Raw genomic sequence first — 25,449 nt, 5'->3', positions numbered from 1 at the left:
CAGCTGTCCCCCTCCTCTCTTCAACCCAGAATAACCACTCTTTCTGACCAGGTGCTAGAACCCATGGAATAATCATAATAATCTGTCGAACGGTTTAATAGCTGTTGTTTCAGATGATGAAAGTAATGTCTGGGAGGATCTGTCCTTCAACATCATGATGGCATGCTAACGGCTAAAGAAACAGTGTGAGCTGAGACTGCACATGTAAAAAAAACAGTCGATTTAGAGTGAAAACGGGTGGAGAAAGAGAGAGAGAGAAAGAAGAAAGATATATAGATAGATGGCTAGATGTACGGAGGAAGGGTCTCATTTCCTTAGTGAGTGTGTGAGAGGTTGTGGGATACACAAGCAGTCGGTATGGTTACAGAGTGAGGGTTGGAATCATAGAGATCCTATCAATTAAAGAATTTTAATTCCTAACTCTATGGTTGGAACACTTCCCTGTCTGCTCGGCTCTGTGTGTGTTTACTAAGCAGACTGAGACTGGAGGCCTGGGGAATACTCAGCTCAATGACTGCCCCTCACAGTGGCTGTGGAGGGTAAGAGTCTGTGTGTGTGTGTGTGTGTGTGTGTGTGTGTGTGTGTGTGTGTGTGTGTGTGTGTTGTGTTGTGTTGTGTTGTGTGTTTGTGTGAGTGTGTGTTGCGCGTGTGTTGTGCGCGTGTGTGTGCGCACACAAAGCTCTTTCATCTGACACCTATAGAAATGGTGTGTTCCAGCAGAATGGAACATGTTGTACCTTCTATTCTTTGGCAGACACTGTAATCTAAAGTCGGCCATGTCTTAATCTACAGCTGCATTAGCCATCATGGCTTGAATCTGTTGAATATGTAGCCTCCAGCCCTGGCACAGACCAGCCACGCGCAGGTCGTGTCAAAGCAATACGCTGCTCTCCACCAAATCTCTACAATCTCAGACTACAATCTTGCTTATCCCTAATATGGAACACCCCTTAAAAAAACAGGTTATTGATTTGAATCACTTCCAGGTCTGCCAAATATTTCTTTGTATGGAAGCACAGCGATTGGAGACTAATCCTTCCAGAAGTGACATCGCACACACTCACGCAAGAACGCCATCACACACGTGCACACACACTTCTGTGAGTGGTGAGAAAGCCTCTGTGAGTGGTGAGAAAGGCCTCTGTGATGTGGGAGGGGGTTAGTGGCCTGGCATGGTAACAGCGCTTACAGCTGGTGTGGGATGTCACACACACACACACACACACACACACACACACACACACACACACACACACACACACACACACACACACACACACACACACACACACACACCACACACACCACACACACACACAACACACAACACACACACACACACACACACACACACACACACACACACACGATCCAGATGCTACAAATGGAAGCATTTTAGGCGGCGCTGTCGCTGTGGAATAGCTGAGCATCGATCTGCTGTAAAAGCCACCCTAAGCTACGTCTGTCACTCCCAATGACCTACTTCCACTACTGATCAAAACAAAAGACAAGACTGAGGAGGATAAAGAGAGAGGAAGTAGAGAGAGAGAGAGAGAGAGAGAGAGAGAGAGAGAGAGAGAGAGAAGAGAGAGAGAGAAGAGAGAGAGAGAGAGAGAGAAGAGAGAGAGAGAGAGAGAGAGAGAGAGAGAGAGAGAGAGAGAGAGAGAGATAAAGACATAGACAGACAGGGGAGAGGGAGTTCACTGTCTCTTCTTTCCACGTTCTTTCATCTTGGCCAATTATGTTTTTTTTTTTAAACCACATGACAGAAAAAGTGGTATAGACTTCAAAGCCGTGTTAAAAATGTTAAAAAAGACTGACTAAATGGTCAGGGGTAAACATCCGGAGGATAGAAGATAGGAACAATAACGTTAAGGGATCCCACTGAAGGGAAGGAAGGATGTGCTGCCTGGATGGATAGAGCATCTGCTGAAGTCACTTCCCCTTTAAGTCACCGTCCTGCTCATTGCATGACTCAAACATCCCCCTGGTTTTGTGTCGATGAAATAAAATCAATCAAATAAAATGTTATTTGTCACATGCGCCGAATACAACAGGTGTAGTAGACCTTAGCGTGAAATGCTTACTTACAAGCCCTTAACCAACAATGCAGTTCAATAAATAGAGTTAAGAAAATATTTACAAAATAAACTAAAGTAAAAAATATAAAAAAATATAAAAGTAACACAAGAAATGGACATTACAATAACGAGGCTATATACAGGGGTATATACAGGGGGTACCAGTACCGAGTCAATGTGCGGGGGTACAGGTTTTCATTGGGAAACCAGATTTTAAGCGAATTGCTTGCAGTTCCTACGGCTTCCACTAGATGTCAACAGTCCTGAGAAATAGGTTGAGGTTATTCCTTTGTGTAATGAAGAAATACGGCCATCTTGAAGTCGAGGCACTCCAAGTGTCCTGGACATGCGCTTCAATCAAACAGAAGGCATGCAACGTTTTAATCCTGTATTGAACACATATCATCCCGTCTTCAATTTTATCGATTATTAACGTTAAAAAATACCCAAAGTTGTATTACAAAAGTAGTTTGACATTTTTTGGCAAAGTTTACAGGTAACCTTTGGGATATTTTGTCGTCACGTTTGAGCAAGTTGGAACCGGTGTTCCAACACATGGTGTTCCAAAATGGACGTTTTGGATATATATCGACGGAATTAATCGAACAAAAGGACCATTTGTGATGTTTATGGGACATATTGGAGTGCCAACAACAGAAGCTCGTCAAAGGTAAGGCATGAATTATATTTTTATTTCTGCGTTTTGTGTCGCGCCTGCAGGGTTGAAATGTTTTCTCTCTTTTGTTTACTATGGTACTATGCTCAGATAATAGCATCGTATGCTTTCGCTGAAAAGCCTATTTGAATTCTAACATGATGGCTGGATTCACAACCAGTGTAGCTTTAATTTGGTATCGTTCTAGTGTGATTTAATGAAAGTTTGATTTTATAGTAATTTTCATAGTAATAATTCGTAGTATTAATTGTAATTTGGCGCTCTGCATTTCCTCAGGCTTTTTGCCAAGTGATACAGTAGCGTCTTGCCTAAACTCAGATTTTTGGATATAAATATGAACTTTACCGAACAAAAAATACATGTATTGTGTAACATGAAGTCCTATGAGTGTCATCTGATGAAGATTATCAAAGGTTAGTGATTCATTTTATCTCGATTTCTGCTTTTTGTTACTGCTCTCTTTAGCTGGAAAAATGGCTGTCTTTTTCTGTGACTTGGCTCATACCTAACATACTCGTTTGGTGTGCTTTCGTCGTAAAACCTTTTTGAAATCAGACACTTTGGCTGGATTTACAACGAGTACCTTTAAAATGGTGTAAAATACTTGTATGTTTGAGGAATTTAAATTATGGGATTTCTGTTGTTTTGAATTTGGCGCCCTGCAGTTTCACTGGCTGTTGACGAGGTGGGACGCTACCGTCCCACATACCCTAGAGAAGTTAATGGGGGCCTGTTCTGCCCTCCTTTTCCTATAGTCCACAATCAGCTCCTTTGTCCTCACATTGAGGGAGAGGTTGTTGTCCTGGCAACACACTGCCAGGTCTCTGACCTCCTCCTTATTGGCTGTCTCATCGTTGTCTATTGTCAGCAAACTTAATGATGGTTTTGGAGTCGTGCCTGGCCACACAGTCGTGGGTGAACAAGGAGTACAGGAGGGGACTAAACACGCACCCCTGAGGGGCCCCAGTGTTGAGGATCAGCGTGGCAGATGTTTTTGTTGCCTACCCTTACCACCTGGGGGCGGCCCGTCAGGAAGTCCAGGATCCAGTTGCAGAGGGAGGTGTTTAGTCCCAGGGTCCTTAGCTTAGTGAAGAGCTTTGGGGGCACTATGGTGTTGAACGCTGAGCTGTAGTCAATGAACAGCATTTTCACATAGGTGTTCCTTTTGTCCAGGTGGGAAAGGGCAGTGTGGAGTATGATTGAGATTGCGTCATCTGTGGATCTGTTGGGGCGGTATGCGAATTAGAGTGGGTCTAGGGTTTCCGGCATGACGATGTTGATGTGAGCCATGACCAGCCTTTCAAAGCACTTCATGACTACAGATGTGAGTGCTACAGGGTGGTAATCATTTAGACAGGTTACCTTTGCTTTCTTGGGCACAGGGTAGCTAGCTAGCTCCCCCCCTCTCAGGAAAGTCCAAACAATACTTCTTATACCAGGAAGGTCTGTAGAGTCGCCGTGAAATAACACCATTGTATATTCCATATACATTTCAGAGTATTATTCATTGTTGACTGGATCTCAGGCCAAATCAAATCATCCAAAAGGTCAGGCTCAGAGTTCCTCCATGCTGCTTTTCATCTTCTCTACTCTGCCTCTCCGCTCTCTTATAATTCAGAGGATGACAACAGACAAATCCCGTCTATTACCCTGCTATGGGACACCTGCTGTCTTCTGAGGAAGCAACATTCACCGTGAGCTCCCATAAACACCCTATTTTAAAGGGGCAATCTGTAGTTGTCCACCTATTTTTGGACTTTAATTAATGATATGTACCCATTGATTCTTGAAGAATATAACTTATAAATGCCTCATGAGCTTAGTTCACCTGTCGTACCCCATCAGAACCCAATGTTAGTAAACAAAGTAAATGTAAACAAACACTCTATAGCCTCAAAACATTGTTAGAACTATGTTTCATATCATGTATGGTCAGTCCTTGCATCCAAAGCTCTGTCCATGAATTTGAGAGTGGTTAGATTTCTCTAGCTCCATCCCTCAACTTTTTACCAAAACAGTGGTGGGGATGACAGTTCGTTATTGTTTCAACTGCAGATGGCCTTTTAGAGTTGTATGTGTATGTGATAGTCTTATTGCTAGTCGTACTGTGCATGCAGCTGCTATGACTGCCCACCTTTCTGCTAGCATTTGGGGGTACAAAGACCTATGTACCAGTGTGCCATTTTGCATTCAGCACTAGGACTATGCTCTTGCCTATGGGTGGTTAATCTTCAGCTGAGCTCTATGTAGCAGCCAGTATGTTATCTGGCCAGACAGTATGTAAGGGGAATATGAAGCAGGCTAACGGTAAGCTAGTGGTATTCAAGTGGTATAAAGCTGTATCTAGGAGTGACCTATCTTTCTGTGGGCCCAGAGCCAGGCAGCTCCTCTCTTCCACAGCTCCAGAGCTGTCTGGGCCTTGACTAAGCTTTGGCAGATAAACATGTTTAATGCAGACCCACAGAGCACGGTGACAGGGGGCAACGCTCGGCCACCCCTCAACACCACAGCTCTATCTCTCTCCATCCCTCTCCCTCTCTCCCTCTCTCCCTCTCTGTTCCCTTATATAAAGCCAATACTTCTTCCACATTTGGCGTCCTCCAGTCACACTCTTAAGCAAACTCATTTGGCCTCATTAGTATGTAAGTCTGCCAAATGTTCCCTGGACTGTTGGGGAGGAGAGATGGGGAGAGGGGTGGAGAGAAGGGTCATGTGAGGACAGACACTGCACCATCACATTACTGACAATGTCTGTACCAACCCAATCACAAATACAGACATCACACATTATGTATGTGAGCAAATTACAGCTCCTGGAAGGAGGAGACCATTAGTCAAGAAAGACATCAGTGTGTGTGTGTGTGTGTGTGTGTGTGTGTGTGTGTGTGTGTGTGTGTGTGTGTGTGTGTGTGGTGTGTGTGTGTGTGTGTGTGTGTGTGTGTGTGTGTGTGTGTGTGTGTGTGTGCGTGGCGCATTTGAGAGAGACAGTGACTCACCTGTTTGTAGGAGAGGAACACAGGTCTGTTGAAGACGATCCACTCTACCACCTTGCTGCAGGGTGGGGTGGTGAGAGAGCCTGTGTAGCGATAGTAACTCCCCAATGATGACGGCAACAGATCTCTCAGAACAAAGGGCTCCAGGAAGGTTTCTTTCTCTGGGGGAGAACAAGCACAGGGACACAAAGAATCAGTATCAACCATTCAGTCACAGCCACATACAATCCACACATGTAGCATACTGAATGTCCATACTGCAATGCTGGAGAATGAGAAAATGTATTTATTGATGTAAACAGTGTCATGGGGAAGATGTGTTCCCTTTGTCACTGAATCATTGAGTATAGTATGGCCCTCTAGTGCTGATGCAAGTAGTCAACCATTTTGGCAACTAATCAATACCATTGATCTCCTCTAAGAATTATTCAACCAGCCCTGAGTCAGAGCTCACGTGTGTAACCACTGGATCTGTCCCCAGTGTCCCAGGCTCCATCAGAACCCAAAGTGTATTTTGGAATGGACCACTGAAGCTTTACACAAATCTGGTGAATCCAACGGATGGTAAAACCAACCCAATTCCCTCCAAAATCCTGTTGTGATGGCAACGCTTATCAGTCAAAGACAACAATGGCAGCCCAACACACACCCAGGGTAAAGATAAATGTAGCTGGGGCAAACCTCTTGTGCCATAAGAATGAGGCGTTCCCTCCCAAATAGAGATAACAGTATAAATAACCTAAAAGATGGGGCGAATAAACAAAGCAGAATGGCTATATGAATCCTCCTGCCCCACATTTTTAATACATAACTAAACTCTGAATCCTATTGAGCAGGGATGAAAAAGAGGCTTAGCGTGCTAGCAATGCGTCGCGGAGCCGCATCAGATTGGAAGTGAATGGGAGAGCTGGGGGATTAAAGCCAATACTGCAGAATAGAGGACAGAGGCAGGCACAGTGGCAGGGAAGAGGCTATGCTGTTACCACCACAGCTGTACCACTAGCTAGACTCACATACAGTACTGTAGTCTACTGTACTGTAAGCTATTTCAGCCTTTATAAATTAATTGCCAATCAGGGCTGGAGAGTGCCGAGTCAGTGGAGACTTCAAAGCCACCGTGAGATGCTGAATTAATGGACTTGTAATTTGTGCCATTGAGGAGCGGGGAGTTCATTTCAGTACTGTCACAGGAGACCACTGAGAGGGAACGGTTCACTGGGTAAACAATGATGCTGACACTGGGCTAACACTGGGCCATGTACATATACATACATTGCATGCAAGAGAATACAATGACATACATGTATAGGGTTAGGGCAGTACAGTATGTCACCCAATCAGCACCCTCTCTATACCTCCTTCCTATGCTGTATCCAGCCTTGAGACACTGCTGTATCATACAGCTAGGTCGTATAAATTAATAGATACACTTGAATCACTCCTAAGTCTTCATATTATGCCCCAGTACCTTTTCACAGTTCAAATCACCATGTCTTTAGACAGAAAAAAGACTGTGGCTCACTGCATTTTTACAATGTAGCCTTTGCATGCGTAAATGGGCAACCACTGTACTGAATGTACCTTACACAGTCTCCTGCACTCATCTAGTGCTTTTTCAAATAGGAAATGAAGGAACAAAGGATTTTCCTGGTTCTATTAAAGATTAAAGCCAGATGACGGGGGTCATTTCATCTACATATATGTGTTGACTGACCCCAGCTTAAATCCACTTGCAACATCTGCCTCTTGCACAAGAGAGCTACATATACACACACGCACGCACATGCACGTACACACGCATGCACAGATACTCAGAACTGTGGCCCTCAGCACTTGGCATCTCCTTATATGTGTCCCGATTCGTCTCTTTGCGCTTAGATTGTGTCCCTGCCCTTGCTGTATAATTAAATATTAAGACTAAGTAACATAGGAACCTAATGGATGATTACTTGAGCAGACAGCTTTCCTGTCGCACAGGCCTGTGTGCTTAAAATACCAGCAGAATGAACTCTGTCGCAGCGATGCTAATGTTGCAATTAAAATGCCTTCCTTTGAGCCACAGGGAACACACAGAGCCATTGAAAACAGAGGATTGCTTCACAATGTTCTCACAGCAAATACTCCTCTGACACTTCTTCTTTTCTTCAAACTATTGTCTAATTGTTTAAAACGTAGCGTGTGTTGCTATTTGTGTGCTGGAAGTTTGTGTGTGAGTTTGTTAGTATGCATGTGTGTATGATAATGCTTAATTCAAATCCATACATCTTGAGATCCTCCTCCCTCCATCTCCCTCCTTCCCTCCCTGTCCCCTCCTCATGTGGAGGCAACAGAGCTGAAAATACATCTCTGCAATTCACAACAGCAGGAGACAGGCCCGTCAGCGGGGGAGGGAAGGGGGAGACTGGGGAGGCGGGGGACCCCACGGTCATATCTGTCTCTGATAAAGACCCCCCGTAATGCTGCCTGGCCCTGGGCAAGCCACAGCCTGCCTCACCCTCCCTGCCTCTTCTCTCCCTCCCTCCCTCCCTCTCCTCTCCAGTCACATTCCCTCCCTCCTCCTTTCCTCTCCCAACACACTCCCTCCTTTTCCCTCCTCTCCGGTAATTCTCCCTCACTCCTCTCCTAAACTGCCTCCTTTCCTCTCTCACATTTCCTTCCTCCTCCTTTCCTCTCCCACATTCCCTTCCTCCTCCACCGCCCTCGGTAACAACACATGGTTACACTAAAAGTAACGTGATGATGAGGATTGTATCATCATCATAGTCATCATGCAATATAGTTCCGATTTTTCTTTACAATATAGATATAGTGCTGTCTGTAAGCTACAGCTGTTAATGTATCAGTATGTCAAAGTTACCCAGCCCTTCTACATCAGTGAGAGCTCAGTGAATCAAAGGCTAGAGCAGTCTTTATCTTAGCTTGTCGAGTGCCTTAAGCCTTCATCCTAATAACAATCTTAGTCCTGTCAGATTTATCTGACATCAAACATTCACCCAACTATAATCACTACACCAGGGACACACCCATATCCCTCTGGTCTCATATAGACAAGGCTTTAATTGTCTCTTGCAGATCTGCAAAAAAGTGTAGTCAGAACCAAGGTTAATATTCCTAAATTGGTATTTTAAAGTTAATATTGGCATAACTATTTGGCAATTATATTGAAAAAAACTGGCATTGATGAAGCAAAGGTCAACCAGAAACATGGTCACCAAGGTACAACACAATAACCCACTCAAGAATAGAAGAATAAACTCTACAGCAGGGGTGTCAAACTTATTCCATGGAGGGCCAAGTGTCTGCTGGTTTTTGGTTAATCCTTCCAATTAATACCTACACAACTAGGTGAGGGGAGTTCTTTACTAAACAGTGACCTTCATTCCTCAATCAAGTGCAAGGGAGGTGCGAAAACCAGCAGGCACTCGGACCTCTATGGAATGAGTTTGACCGTGTGCTCTACAGGGTGATTTCTCATGAGAGCCCAGCAGCTTGCTATGCTTGTTTGAGGGCATTTGTTAAGGCTAGGCCTGGGCAGCTCCAGTCCTCGAGGCCTGATTGGTGTCACACTTTTTCCCCAGCCCCCGAGGACTGGAATTGCCCAGGCCTGTGTTAAACAAAGGTTTCATGTAAAATGCAACAAGCCGTGAACTACAAAGACCGCCAGCCAGTGTGGTGGTGCGTGTCCGCCAGACAAGACCAGACCCAGCCAGATGAGAGTGGAAATTTAAACAGCTCTCTCTCTTTCAAGTTCCTAGAACACTGAAGGGCAACTCCAGTCCTCGGGGGCCAGAGTGGTGTCACTGTTTCAGTTTCCACTAGATAGCACTACCACAAAGTCAAAATGGCCAATATCATAAAAATTAATGAAAACAAAAATGTAATATAAGGTTAACAGTGTGATTAAGGTTAGGGTTAAGGTTAGGTTTAAAATCACATTTTAAGAAGATACATTTTTGAAATAGGCAGAGTTTATGACTTTGTGGCTCTGGTAACTAGTGACGGTCCACTTTTTCCCCATCCCAAGCAAACACAGCTGATTAAGCTAATTGCATTTTAAATGGAAGATCATGATTCGTAGATTATTGGAGTCAGGTGTGTTAGCTGGGGCTAGGGAAAAAGTGTGACACCAATCAGGCCCCCGACGTACCCGGCTCCACGAGGGGGCTAAAGGGGGCTTCAGTTGAAACTTCTGCCCCCTCAGTTTTAGTTTTATGTCCTACTTATATTACGCTATACCACAATAAACATAAAGTTCAAATGCAGAAACTCAGAGATCACTGATTGCTTTTGAAGTGACAGGTTGGTGTGAAATATGTAGCATATCTCTGCTGTAAAATAGGGGCTTTCTAGCAGTCGTAGGGAGGCAGGAGGCAGGCAGGTAGCGGTGAAAATGAGATTGGAGACGTTGGTTAGAGCTGCCTTGCCCTATAAAAAAGACTCACTAAATTTGAGTTTGCTATTCACAAGAGGCATTGCCTGATATGAACCATGCCTCTAACAAAAGAGATCTCAGAAGACCTAAGATTAAGAATTGTTGACTTTCATAAAGCTGGAAAGGGTTACAAAAGTATCTCCAAAAGCCTTGATGTTCATCAGTCCACGGTAAGACAAATTGTCTATAAATGGAGAAAGTTCAGCACTGTTGCTACTCTCCCTAGGAGTGGCCGTCCTGCAAAGATGACTGCAAGAGCACAGTGCAGAATGCTCAATGAGGTTAAGAAGAATACTAGAGTATCAGCTAAAGACGTACAGAAATCGCTGGAAAATGCTTACATCTCTGTTGACGAGTCTACGATACGTAAAACACTAAACAAGAATGGTGTTCATGGGAGGACACCAAGAAAGAAGCCACTGCTGTCCAAAAAAAACATTGCTGCACGTCTAAAGTTCGCAAAAGTGCACCTGGATGTTCCACAGCGCTACTGGCAAAATGTTCTGTGGACAGATGAAACTACAGTTGAGTTGTTTGGAAGGAACACACAACATCAAAACCTCATCCCAACTGTAAAGTATGGTAGAGGGAGCATCATGGTTTGGGGCTGCTTTGCTGCCTCAGGGCCTGGACAGCTTGCTATCATCAACGGAAAAATATATTCCCAAGTTTATCAAGACATTTTGCAGGAGAATGTTAGGCTATCTTCCCGCCAATTGAAGCTCAACAGAAGTTAGGTGATGCAACAGGACAACGACCCAAAACACAGAAGTAAATCAACAACAGAATGGCTTCAACGGAAGAAAATACACCTTCTGAAGTTGCCCAGTCAGAGTCCTGACCTCAATTGAGATGCTGTGGCATGACCTCAAGTTAACAGTTCACACCAGACATCCCAAGAATATTGCTGAACTGAAACAGTTTTGTGAAGAGGAATGGTCCAAAATTCCTCCTGACCATTGTACAGGTCGGTTTGATCGCAACTACAGATGTATGGTTGAGGTTATTGCTGCCAATGCAAACCCCCCCAAAATGTTGCCCCCTTAGTCACTTTAAGCCTGAGATGATTCCATGAATACTTCATGTAACTACATGCTATGGTTGTGCCAACTTTTATTAAAGACTGTGTTCATTATTGTTTGAAAGGGGTGCATCAGGGATAAAAAGATAATTCTGCTTTAGGGGAGTGTTTTTTAAAACAACCTAGTTTCTTTTGTCTGTAGAAACTCCTGGGGGCAACCTGGGGTATGTTCTCTATAATTAGGTACTTGCAACAACAACAAACTACACAAACAGAAATGAAAAATGGCTGAGATATTGCAGCGTTACATGCAACTTTGGAAAAAATTATGTTGTGATCCTCAATGAACAAATGTTGTAGGCCAATGATTGGTGAATTCCCTCCTGGAATGATTGGGTGATGGATGTGTCACTCACCATGATGAACCACGCCCCTCAGGCCATGGATAATGGGGTCCACTGCTGGGTTGTCCTTCAGTCCCACCTGAGAACAGGAAAGGAGAGAGGAGCAGGAGATACACGTTAGAGTCTGGAAAACATGTAAGACATTGTGTAACACCTCTGATACTTCCACACAGAGAGAGAGAGAGAGAGAGAGAGAGAGAGAGAGAGAGAGAGAGAGAGAGAGAGAGAGAGAGAGAGAGTAAAATAAAATAAAATAATATAATGATTTTCCAGAGAAGATCCAGATCTCAGGGAATTAGACCAAAGTTCTCAATTGGTACAATTGAGAACTACAATTACTTAGGTTTAAAAATAAGCTCAACTGGACACCTTAATGAGGCAGTGAATGAACTGAGAGAGAAAGCTCGCAGGGCATTCTACGCCATTAAAAAGCAAATTGAAATACCTATTAAAATTTGGCTAAAACTAATTGAATATGTCATTGAACCAATTGCACTTTATGGCAGCGAGGTGTGGGGTCCACTTGCAAAACAAGATTTCATCAAATGGGACAAACATCCCATTGAAACCCTGCATGCAGAGTTCTGTAAGATTCTCCTACATGTCCAGAGGAAAACTACAATAAAAACTAAAAAAAGACCAATTAAGTTTTGGAAACATCTAAAATACAGTGACCCCCTCTCATATCACTACCAAGCCTTGCAATGACAAGAGCTGAGCAAAGAAACGAGTCCCCTCATCCAGCTGGTCCTGGGGCTGAGTTCACAAACCTGTTCTACTAACACACTGAAGCCTCAGGACCAGAACATCCAATCAATCAGGATAAACCAAATTACAACACAGTCAAAACAAAACTACATTGCTTATTGGGAAACACAAGCACAAACACAAAGCAAAATGCAGTGCTATCTGGCCCTAAATCGACAGTACACCGTGGCTAACTATTTGACCATGGTTACTGATCAAAACCTTAGAAAAACCTTGACAAAGTACAGGCTCAGTGAGCACAGCCTTGCCATTGAGAAGGGTAGACACAGGAAAACCTGGCTCCCTGTAGAGGAAAGACAGAGACAGCAGAACCTGAGACGGAGCTGCATTTCCTGACAAAATGTCAAAAATATAAAACAATGAGAGACTGTCATTTCCCCAAATTTGAAACTATTATTCAAGGTTTCAAAGACCTCTCTGATGAGAATAGGCTACCCGTCCTGTTGGGGGAGGACGCAGAGAGCTGTGGGTTGGCAGCGCACTACATTGCTGCCTGTCATAAGTTGAGGGACAGTGTTTGACAGACCAATCAACCTGCACATGTCTTCTACTGTATGTTTATTGTTATTGTTCAATGTATGGTTATTTTGACACTTGGTTATTGTTGTTACTGTTGTCCCGTTGACAATTTTGATTCTCATTTTTATATTGTAAATAAGCTTTGGCAATATGTACACTGTTACGTCATGCCAATAAAGCAAATTGAATTGAGAGAGAGAGTGAGTGTCTTGGTGATGGAAAATCAGAGTCAATCAGAGGTCTGTGACCTGAGCTGGAGGAGCAATACACAGGATGTCAACAGACTCTATACATACGTTGGTCCTACAGCTACACACTAGGGCTAACCCCAAATAGTCGATTGTTTGGTTGATAGGCTGTTGGTCGACCAATAATTTTTTAGGTCTAGCAGTAGAACATATATACAGTACCGGTCAAAAGTTTGGACACACCTACTCATTCCAGGGTTTTTCTTTATTTGTAATATTTTCAAAATTGTATAATAATAGTGAAGACATCAAAACTATGAAATAACACATACGGAATCATGTAGTAACCAGAAAAGTGTTAAACAAATCAAACAGCTTCATGAGGTAATCACCTGAAATGCATTTCAATTAACAGGTGTGCCTTCTTAAAAGTAAATTTGTGGAATTTCTTTCCTTTTTAATGCGTTTGAGCCAATCAGCTGTGTTGTGACAAGGTAGCGGTGGTATACAGAAGATAACCTTATTTGGTAAAATACCAAGTCCATATTATGGCAAGAACAGCTCAAATAAGCAAAGAGAAACGACAGTCCATCATTACTTTAAGACATGAAGGTCAGTCAATCCGGAACATTTCAATAATTTTTTAAGTTTCTTCAAGTGCAGGTGTAAAAACCATCAAGTGCTATGATGAAACTGGCTCTCATGAGGTCCGCCACAGAAAAGGAAGACCCAAAGTTACCTCTACTGCAGAGGATAAGTTCATTAAAGTTACCATCTTCAGAAATTGCAGCGCAAATAAATGCTTCACAGGGTTCAAGTAACAGACACATCTCAACATCAACTGTTCAGAGGAAACTGCGTGAATCAGGCCTCCATGGTCGAATTGCTGCAAAGAAACCACTAGTAAAGGACACCAATAAGAAGAAGAGACTTGCTTGGGCTAAGAAACACGAGCAATGGACATTAGACCGGTGGAAATCTGTCCTTTGTTCATGAGCCCAAATTTTGATTTTTGGTTCCAACCGTTGTGTCTTTGTGAGACGCAGAGTAGGTGAATGGATGATATCCGCATGTGTGGTTCCCACAGTGAAGCATGGAGGAAGAAGTGTGATGGTGTGGGGGTGCTTTTCTGGTGACACTGTCTGTGATTTATTTAGAATTCAAGGCACACTTAACCAACATTGCTACCACAGCATTCTGCAGCGATACGCCATTAGTGGGACTATCATTTGTTTTTCAACAGGACAATGACCCAACACACCTCTGGGCTCTGTAAGGACTATTTGACCAAGAAGGAGAGTGATGGAGTGCTGCATCAGATGACCTGGCCCCCACAATCACCCAACCTCAACTCAGATGACATGGTTTGGGATGAGTTGTACCATAGAGTGAATGAAAAGCAGCTAACAAGAGCTCAGCATATGTGGGAACTCCTTCAAGACTGTTGGAAAAGTATTCCAGGTGAAGCTGGTTGAGAGAATGCCAAGAGTGTGCAAAGCTGTCATCAAGGCAAAGGATGGCTATTTGAAGAATCTCAAATATAAAATATATTTTGATTTGTTTAACAGTTTTTGGTTTCTATATGATTCCATACGTGTTATTTCATAGTTTTGATGTCTTCAGTATTATTCTACAATGTAGAAAATAGTCAAAATAAAGAAAAACCCTTGAATGAGTAGGTGTGTCCAAACCTTTGACCCGTAGTGTATATATATATATACACACACTATATATTATTATACTTTTTTTAGCCCCTTTTTTGCTCCAATTTTTGTGAATTCCAATTGATAGTTACAGTCTTGTCCCATCGCAGCAACTCCCATACGGACTCGGGAGAGTCGAAGGTCGAGAGCAATGCGTCCTCTGAAACACGACCCTGCCAAGTTGCACTGCTTCTTGACACACTGCTCGCTTAACCCGGATCGGAGGAAACACCATCCAACTGGCGACTGTGTCAGGGTGCATGCGCCCAGCCTACCACAGGAGTTGCTAGAAAGCGATGGGACAAGGTCATTCCGGCCGGCCAAATCCTCCCCTAACCTGGACTACACTGGGCCAATTGTGCGCCGCCTCATGGGTCTCCCGATCGCGGCCGGCTACGACACAGCCCGGTCTCGAACCCGGATCTGTAGTGACGCCTATAGCACTGTGATGCAGTGCCTTAGACCGCTGCGCCACTCAGGAGATGCTCTGCTTTTTTGACACCACATTCCAAAAAGCAAGTCCTGTAGGCTCTAGTTTTGTCTTATCTTGATTACAGTTGTGTGGTCGAGAACTGCAAAGAAAGACCGAGTTAAGCTGCTTCTGTGGCCAAGAACAGAGTGGCACTTCTTGGTATTCAGAGGGCTAATATACTGTAAATACTTTGCATACCAATCTCCCTTGGCTAAGAGTTGAGGAGAGACTGACTGCATAACTACTTCTTTTTATAAGAAACATTAATGCATTAAGCTCTAACACACACACTTACCCCACCAGACATGCCACCAGGTTTTTTTTCACAGTCCACAAATCCAGAACAAATTCAAGAAAGCGTACAGTATTATATAAAGCCATTATTGCATGGAACTCCCTCCGATCTCATATTGCTCAAATAAACAGCAAACCTGGTTTAAAAAAAACAGATAAAGCAACACCTCACGGCACAACACCTCTCCCCTATTTGACCTAGATTGTTTGTGTGTATGTATTGATATGTTGGCTACAGTATGTGTGCCTTTTTTAAACTGATGTAGTTCTGTCCTTGAGCTGTTTTTTTCTATTCATATTCTGTATTATGTCATGTTTCATGTTTTGTGTGGACCCCAGGAAGAGTAGCTTCTGCTTTCGCAACAGATAATGGGGATACTAATAAAATACCAAATACCAAATATTTCAGGCTCGTCATCTCCTGTCTGTACTACTGCAACTCGCTGTTGGCTGGGCTCCCCGCTTTTGCCATCAAACCCCTGCAACTTATCCAGATCGTTGCAGCCCACCTGGTTCTCAACCTTCCCAAGATTTCCCATTTCACCACGCTCCTCCGCACACTCCACTGGCTTCCAGTCAAAGCTCGTATCCATTACAAGACCATGGCGCTTGCCTACGGAGCAGCAAGAAGAACTGCTCTGCCCTACCTTCAGGCTATACTCAAACTCTACACCCCAACCCTGGTCTCTTGGCCCTCCCTCCCCTACAGGAGGGCAGCTCCCGCTCAGCCCAGCATATTTACTATGCCTGTGATATGTGGTTGTCTCACAAAGCTATCTTAATATGAATGCACTAACTGTAAAACGCTCTGGATAAGAGCTTCTGCTAAATGACAAACATTTTAAATGTGTGTGAACAGAGTGCCCCATACTCAAAATCAAATCAAATGTGATTTGTCACATGTGCCGAACACAACAGGTGTAGACCTTAACGTGAAATGCTTACTTACAAGCCCTTAACCAACAATGCAGTTCAAGAAATGGAGTTAAGAAAATATTGACTAAATAAACCAAATTTTAAAAATGTAATAAAAAGTAACACAATAAAATAACAATAATGAAGCTATATACAGGGGGTACCGGTACCAAGTCAATGTGGGGGGTACAGGTTGGTAGAGGCAGTGGGGTTATGGTATGGGCAGGCATAAGATATGGACAATGAACACAATTGCATTTTATCAATGGCAATTTGAATGCACAGTGATACCTTGATGACATCCTGATGCCCATTGTCGTGCCATTCATTCGTCGCCATCACCTCATGTTTCAGCATGATAATGCACGACCCCATGTCGCAATGATCTGTACACAATTCCTTGAAGCTGAACAATTCCCAATTCTTCCATTACCTGCATACTCATCAGACATTTAACCTATTGAGCATGTTAGGGATGCTCTGGATCGACGTGTACGACAGCGTGTTCCAGTTCCTGACAATATCCAGCAACTTCGCACAGCCATTGAAGTGGAGTGGGACAACATTCCGAAGACCATAATCAACAGCCTAATCAACTTTATGCAAAGGAGATGTATCTTGCTGCATGAGGCAAATGGAGGTCACACTAGATACTGACTGGTTTTCTGATCCCACCCCCTTCCTTTTTCATTAAGGTATCTGTGACCAGCAGATGCAAATCTGTATTCCCAGTAATGTGAAATCCATAGATTAGGACCTAATGAATTTACTTCATTTCACAGATTTTATTATATGAACTGTAACTCAGTAAAATCTTTGAAATTGTTGCATGTTGCGTTTATAGTGTAGTATTAATTGATGATATGTGTTCATGACACTAGAAACATGAGTTTCTAGTGGATAGACCATATGGTTCAAGATAAAATTGTGAAATTAATGAAAAAAGCATCTAATCAACAATGGGATTTGACGCCACGACACTGACAACAAATGCATATTGCCATAGTGAAATAAATAAATGTCCATAAAAAAATGCTGAAATCCTCATTTTAAACACCAATTGTATTCACTAAGTTGATGGTTTATAATTAGGATAATGTTTTCATTCTATTTTTTTTTTTTTAACAATCCTTTATAATTATTTCATATATTTTACATGTGATAAGGCCACACAGAGGGCCAAAGATAATTAGACACCTGTGATAATCTGAATTACCCAAAATCGCCACTAGATGTCTTGTGATAGATTACATAACATCCTTGAAAGATACACAAATTCTGGTAGTTTACTGGTAAACTTTTAAAGTTTCCAGTAAAACACCCTCCCTTTTCAACCCTAATTGGGATAAAGCCCCACACTGAGCTTCAACACACTTCAATCAATGGTTTTCTTTCATTGTCTCCCTGCATTGAGAGACTAGGAAGACCCCTACTGTAGGACATCAATGTGAAGAGGATCAGAGAGTAACCACACAGTTTCAGGGGCAACCTTCACTGTTACCTTCCTTTCTTCCTAACCCTCCCATGGCACTCCTCTGTTGTTCAGTTACCCCCTGAGTCCAGGTCTATTCTTCAGCCACCTCCGTCACCACCTACTGTCTTCCTCTGTTCCTCTGTTTCCAGTCACCGTGTGAGGCATCGCACATCTACCACACTTCTTCGAGTTCTCTCCCACTGTCCCGCTATTCTTAAACACATCAAAGAAACGTGTTTCTGGTGGATGGCAGACCACAGAGAGTACTGAATGATTGTAGCAGCACTGGGGTTTTATTTAAGCAGAGCCCTGCGCTAAATCTTCCTACTTAAGATAGCCCTCTGCGAAGACAGACTGAGAGAGGAAGAGAGAGATGGCTTCAAAGATAGAGACAGGGGTGATAGGAAAAAAACTGGTAGGGAGGGAGGCAGAGAGAGAGCGATGGAGAGCGTGACCAAGGGAATTATAGTTTCATTATTAATGATTGTCTGTTAAACCCACAGCTCTGTCCCATGTGAACCTCCTCCATGGGGTCACACACTGTGTCTGTCTCTGCATTGCCAGTACCACAGCACAGTCCCTCTCTTCTCCCCACACAGGCAGCCTGACTCACCACACCACACTACAATGACACGGCAGAAAGATCAGGCCAGTGCCACGTGACATCTCATCTCTTTATCATCCATCCAACAGCACTGATTCTTTCTCCCTGACTTCTCTTTACTATCACCAGTCCAAAAGGCCTGTTGAATCTCTCTGTATCTCCTTACAGTCACATAAAACAGTGAAGTGAAGAATAAAGGGCAACTGAAAATGAAGCTACTGCACCTTCAAGAGACTCTTGGCTCATTGCACCATGAGGCTTTAATTGCAGTGCAGGCGAATCGGAGAGAGGGGATTGTTCGACAAACGAGGATATCTCTGCAGTGTCAGAGAGCAGTTGAAACACCTGCGTTTGCCTTCCCAACGACGTGAGTGCTAAAGAATAGCTGTGTCACTTTCTCGCAAGTGTGCTTATTGCGTTTGGACCTTTATCATATCTATACATGTAAAAATAGCACCTATGATCAATTAAGAGGGAGAAGTCACACCTAATGAAGTAACAGAAACTTAATCTGCGCCGATATAAATGTAAAGAGCTCCATCTTGTTTCTGAGGACAGTGACGTCGGTGGCAGTCCATTCTTTAAGCTGAGAAATGTCCCTCTGTAACTAGGGCGACTGGTGTCACAGAGAGGAAGCAGAGACTAAGTGGCTAGGCCATCCCGCTTCATCAACAACAACCCTGGCTCGAGTGCCAAAGCATAATCTACCTGTACACTACAGTACCAGGCCTCACCTCCTCCTCAATTTACCACTTAACTAAGAAATGGCTAAATGCAACTACAGCAAATTACATTGAATTAATTTTGTTTCTCTGTTAAAAGCTGGAACTAATTTCTCCTCCAGTAGCAAGTACTCTGCTGAATTGGAAGCAGCACTGTAGGGTTTAGCACTGTTGGCAAATAGTGTAATTAACTTCATTTGGAGGTAATTGATTTAGTGAGAAATGGAGAGTCACCTAAATAGAAGACAAAAAACTCCTCCATCAACACATTTTCTATGGCTGCATCACATGTAAGACTGCCTCTCCTTAATGTACTGTACACCTTGGCTGAGTTGATCAGAAGTAAACGTCCTGTTACCATAGTAACTCCAGTGAGTAGTAAGCCTCTGTGAGCGATGCTGGGTCTGGTCTGCTCTACTCACACGTGTGTTTATCTGAATGACTGTATGGTGAATCACTGAGCATGTGGACTGTAAATAAGCCAATAAAACTCTAATGATAGACGTTTCTACTAAAATCTATTTCAATCAGGGGGCTGGGCACAGCACGAGAGTGGGCCGCAAAAGCAATGGAAGCCGCAGCCCTGAGCTCACACGAGACGATAGGGACAATTTGTCCTGTATGGCAACATACATCATTTAATTAATACATAACACAGTGAGAGGAGAGCAATCTAATCACCACACACACACACACACACACACACACAACACCTCACGGATCAACTCCTCCTTCCTATTTGACCTAGATAGTTTGTGTGTATGTATTGATATGTAGGCTATGTGTGCCTTTTTTAAATTGATGTAGTTCTGTCCTTGAGCTGTCCTTGTCTATTAATGTTCTGTATTATGTCATTTTTCATGCTTTGTGTGGACCCCAGGAAGAAGATCTGCTGCAACAGCTAATGGGGGATCCTAATAAAATACCAAATACCAAACACACACACGCTGACTGAGACACACACACAGATGTACACTGAGTGGAACACCTTCCTAATATTGAGTTGCATCCCCTTTTAACCTCAGAACAGCCTCAATTCGTCGGGGTGTGGACTTTACAAGGTGTCGAAAGCGTTCCACAGGGATGTTGGCCCATGTTGACTCCAAAGCATCCCACAATTGTGCCAAGTTGGCTGGATGTCCATTGGGTGGAGAACCATTCTTGATACACACGGGAAACTGTTGAGCGTGAAAAACACAGCAGACTTGCAGTTCTTAACCAGTGCACCTGGCACCTACTACCAAACTCCATACAAAGGCACTTCAATCTTTTGTCTTGCCCATTCACCCTCTGTATGACACACATACACAATCCATGTCTCAATTATCTCGAGACTTAAAATTACTTCTGTAACCTGTCTCCTCCCCTTCATCTACATTTACATTTACATTTAAGTCATTTAGCAGACGCTCTTATCCAGAGCGACTTACAAATTGGTGCATTCACCTTATGATATCCAGTGGAACAACCACTTTACAATAGTGCATCTAACTCTTTTAAGGGGGGGGGGTTAGAAGGATTACTTCATCCTATCCTAGGTATTCCTTAAAGAGGTGGGGTTTCAGGTGTCTCCGGAAGGTGGTGATTGACTCCGGAAGGTGGTGATCTACACTGCCTGAAGTGGATTTAATGAGTGACATCAATAAGGGATCATAACATTCACCTGGATTCACCTGCTCAGTCTATGTCATTGAAAGTTCATCATGTTTTGTACACTCAGCATATATACAGTACACACACATGAATATGACACTCCTTGAAGAGGTCACTTGATTGGTAAATTGCTGTAGTCATTTTATGAGCTGATTTATTCTCTGTAATCAGGCGAGGTTGCTATTAGTTAGTTGTTGTTTTTTAAGCGGCCTGATGGGGATGTGTAACTTGGCAGACAGAGGAGAGGAGCTTTACGGTTATCACCATAGAGGAATGCCTCACTTTTTAACAGGATACCTCTTCACGATAACCACCCCCAAGGGATACATCCACTCTCCAGGCCTGCCAGATACTGGCTCTCTGACAATCAGTTTGGTGGTTCACTGAGTGTGTGTGTGTGTGTGTGTGGTTGCACGTGTTTATTACTGTGTGATCTCGTTCAGGGGTACACACACTCCTCTATAGAAGACAACGTTTTGTCTGCTATCTTCAGGGGTTTAGGGAAAGTGTTCTGAAGCTGTGTGTGTGACATTAAGTCTTTCCATTTCCCTGTGCTCTGTATTCCACATGTTTACACATGCAGACACACACCCACCCACACAGGTGCAGGTTACTGTTTGAGAGAGGAGCAAGTGTTTGAGTTTGAGGAGATCAAAGATAGAAAAAAAATATTATTAAGAGCGCACCCACAAATACTAATATTTGTATTAGAACAAATGCATAGGTGGAATCTCTGGAGACCCATACATACATCTCTGCCTAATTATTGAGGGCACAGCTCCAATTCAACCTCTGAGGTGTAGAGATGTGCATTATCTGATTCTTCATGGTAAAATAATGTGTGTGTGTGGGGTGGTGTTGCAGTGCTTGGTAGGAGAGACAGGGGGAGAGAGGGTGAGCGAGAGAGACAAAGGGAGAGGTTGAGAGAGAGATGGAGCAAGGGAGAGAGGGAGAGCAGGAAGACAGTCATTGTAATTCAGTGGACGCAAGTAAAGAATGCCCAATCTGGACCTTAGAGGACTGGAGAACCATGCAAACGTTGGTGTGCATGTGTTGGTGAGTGTGTATGTCTCTCGGTGTGTGTAAGGGAGTATTAAAGGAAAGGTAATGGGCCAAGTAAAAGCCCACTTACGCAATCGATGGCATCAAATGAACTTTTAATCCTGCCAATTCAGAGTGATGGAGTTGACAATGACCCCGCCCACTGCTAGCTCAACAGACCCACACACTCAGGCCAACCAACACTTATATCTCCACTTAAGACAATACAGACCCAAGTCAGTCGCACAGATAAACACAGTACTCACGGACAACACAAGAAACACATTTATTTTCCAAGCTTATTAATGTGTTTCTTCCCCAGCAGTGATGGTAAAACAGTAATGTTGTGTTTCACTTCTGATATGTGCATTGATTTAGAGTGAGTCATTGTGTTGTTCCATGGGCCATATAGATTGCTATAGGGTCATCAAAACCCTATGAGTGAAAAGCCAGAAATACGAGACAAATGTTCTCACCTGAAAGAAGACCGACATCACTGCAATGATCCTCTTCTGACGTATTGCAGCACTGAGGCTGTCAAAGTCATCCGAGTTATACATGTAGATCTGCATCTATTAGGGAGAAAGAGAGAAAGACAGGGAGAGAGAATGAGCAAAAGACAGGGAGAGAGAATGAGAGAAAGACAGGGAGAGAGAATGAGAGAAAGACAGGGAGAGAGAATGAGAGAAAGGCAGGGAGAGAGAACGAGAGAAAGACAGGGAGAGAGAACGAGAGAAAGACAGGGAGAGAGAACGAGAGAAAGACAGGGAGAGAGAACGAGAGAAAGNGAGAGAAAGACAGGGAGAGAGAACGAGAGAAAGACAGGGAGAGAGAACGAGAGAAAGACAGGGAGAGAGAACGAGAGAAAGACAGGGAGAGAGAATTAAAGAGTTAGGTATCCATCTGTAAAACTTCAACTTCTCTCAAGGAATAGCTTGGATCTCCAAATTGCATCCTTAATGACTGTCTGCAGAGCCACAGAACATATAAATGGGAATGTGTTCTGCTCTCTGACTCCTCTCTCCTCTGTGGTGTTTCTCTGAATCCTTGAATAATACACCGCCCTGCACTGGTTGAGGGTGACTTCATACATTGGACTGATGTGTGGTGAGCTTTTAGCGGCCAAATCGGCAGTATAAGAAGCATCACCCAAGTGGGTGCTACACATCGATGGTGGAGGAGTCGTCCAGTAGGTACGAGAGAGCTGAGGAATGACGAGAACAATGTCTTGTCTGAGAACAACTCCAGCGAGCTAACTCCATCACCACCATCAATACCAACACTGTCCCTACCATCCAACTCAGCTGCCATCCAAGTCGGCTGCCAGCAGAATACCGGTAGATGCCTTCACCAAACGCAGGCACCCTCTGAAGCTAGAAACTTGATACTTGTTTGTTTTACGTTTCAAGCAATGTTCTATTATTTTTTTGTTTACTTGTATGTGTTGTGTACTGCAGTTCAGCTTTTAGCTGCCAAGTACGGCCTACATGTACAAATGAAATAAACTACTAGTACTACAAAAATATATTTAATTAGGTCAAAGGTAATACATTGGTTATAGATAATTTACAGCTTATTTATTCCCATAGAGCTGCATAAAGACACCCTGGACCGTACATGGACCTTCCAGGGCTGAGCAGTGTCAATATGGGCTGTAAGTCATCCACTCTGCTCTCAGGCACAGACACACTGATCCAGACAGATAGAGGCCTAGTACTGTAGCTTAGTTAGCCTGCTGTTAACATAATCAGTATAAATAGCCCACTCAAGACTGGAAGGATGTACAGATAGCTTGTTAGATCCCCCCTTTCTATCTCTCTCTCTTTCATAAACACACACGCACATATAGCACAACCAACATGGTCCTCTCCATCAGGCCGGTTGTCATGGTGATATGCAGCAGGCAAAGCTCACTCACACATGCACGCACGCACGTGTAAAGGACGTCACACTGCTTGCTTAGCGAATACCACTTCCTCCCGATTCGGCACATACCTGTCTCAAACCCGGGACCTCTGCTTCACAAACACACGTGATCGTCCTCCCTCAAGCGCCTCTACCGATTGCGCCACAAGCTAGCTAATGAGGCGGCGCAAACATGGACATTTATGACTGAGGAGTACATTTTACATATCTCCATGTGCTACACACGGACGCACACACATACACACACACACAAACACACACACATCCGGTGGGAGGGATTAAGGATGTAGCGTGTGTCCTACTCAGAGATCAGGGTCTTTAATCAGGGAAGAGAGAGCCTTCAGCATATCCTAATATGTTACGGGAAGAACCAGCTTCCTCAAACACGATACACAACCACACAGCTACATCATCATCACCAGGATCTGTGTGTGTGTATTTCAGATGGGATCATCTCTCTCTAATATGATAAAGAACCACAGCGACACACACTCCATCATCATCAACTGTGCGTCAAAGAATCAGTATCATCACTAAATCAAGTGCGTGTTGTGGGACGTGTGTGAAGTGCGGTCCTTCACTGTAGGATTACAGGGTTTGTGTGTGTACATTTCAGCCTGGCAAGAATGAAATATATTTCCTCCTTATTGTTTAAGATGACAAGTTGAATGCAATGCCTCAATGTAGCAAGACACACACACCTGCACACACACGCACGCACATACACACACAAACACGCACGCACGCACGCCCTCTCTCATTCCCCACGGTCTATCGTGTGAAGGTGAAGCTCCCTTCTTCTGGAGTGTGTGTGTTTACATGAAAGCTGTGGAGATAAATGCTGTAGGGGAACACATTCTGTGCCTGCCAAAATCCATTTTCTCACAATATCAACATCGTCAATATTATTCCAGTTGCATTTTCCACGCTTCTGTAATCCTTACATAAAGCAGGGTGCATAGCCTCCTTTGATCTATTTGAGGCGTAAACAGTTCTGTGGTCTCCTAATATACTATGGAGTCCAAAATTATTGGATGGCTTGATGAAGATGAGCAAAAAAAGTATAAAATAAATAATTGTATGCAATTTTTCAGGGAAAAATGATATTATTTTAAACTAATATAATTGCTCAGAGAAAGACATTTTAATTAAGAAGTAATAATAAAATCACTAAAAGATAGGGATCAAAATGATTGGATCCCCTGTTTTCAATACCCCAATGCATACGTAGAATAACTCATCCCTACTGTAAAATATGGTGGTGGATCTTTGATGTTATGGGGCTATTTTCCTTCCACTGGTCCTGGGGTCCTTGTTAAGGTCAACGGCATCATGAGCGTTACCAAGTATCAGGATATTTTAGCCAAAAACCTGCTCATCTTTATCAAGGGATCCAATAATTCTGGACCCCACTGTAGAGCCCATAGTACAATATGTGTTTTTGAATTTAGAACGGAGCAAACTGGACCCTAATACCATCAGCTTCTTCTGTCAGATAATTGATGGCAATAATAGCAGCATTGCAGCTCTACAGTACTTGTGTGCACGCATGCACGCACACAC

General features: G+C 43.4%; 1 protein-coding gene across 1 annotated transcript in view; it reads right to left on the bottom strand.

Moving 5' to 3' along the window:
* The window catches only part of LOC111968171 (receptor-type tyrosine-protein phosphatase gamma), a 328,528-nt gene that overhangs the window by 66,682 nt on the left and 236,397 nt on the right, over window positions 1–25,449 (bottom strand). Inside the window, exons 5-7 of the mRNA XM_070442954.1 lie at window positions 22,437–22,532; window positions 11,620–11,686; window positions 5,754–5,911 (exon numbers count right to left, since the gene is read on the bottom strand). Coding sequence (XP_070299055.1) covers window positions 5,754–5,911; window positions 11,620–11,686; window positions 22,437–22,532 — 321 coding nt within the window. The remainder of the gene's footprint in view (window positions 1–5,753; window positions 5,912–11,619; window positions 11,687–22,436; window positions 22,533–25,449) is intronic.

This window comes from Salvelinus sp. IW2-2015, linkage group LG1 (assembly GCF_002910315.2).
Source record: "Salvelinus sp. IW2-2015 linkage group LG1, ASM291031v2, whole genome shotgun sequence".
Classification (NCBI taxonomy): Eukaryota; Metazoa; Chordata; class Actinopteri; order Salmoniformes; family Salmonidae; genus Salvelinus; species Salvelinus sp. IW2-2015.
Note: the sequence above shows the minus strand (reverse complement) of the source record. Positions and strands in the feature narration are given on the sequence as shown.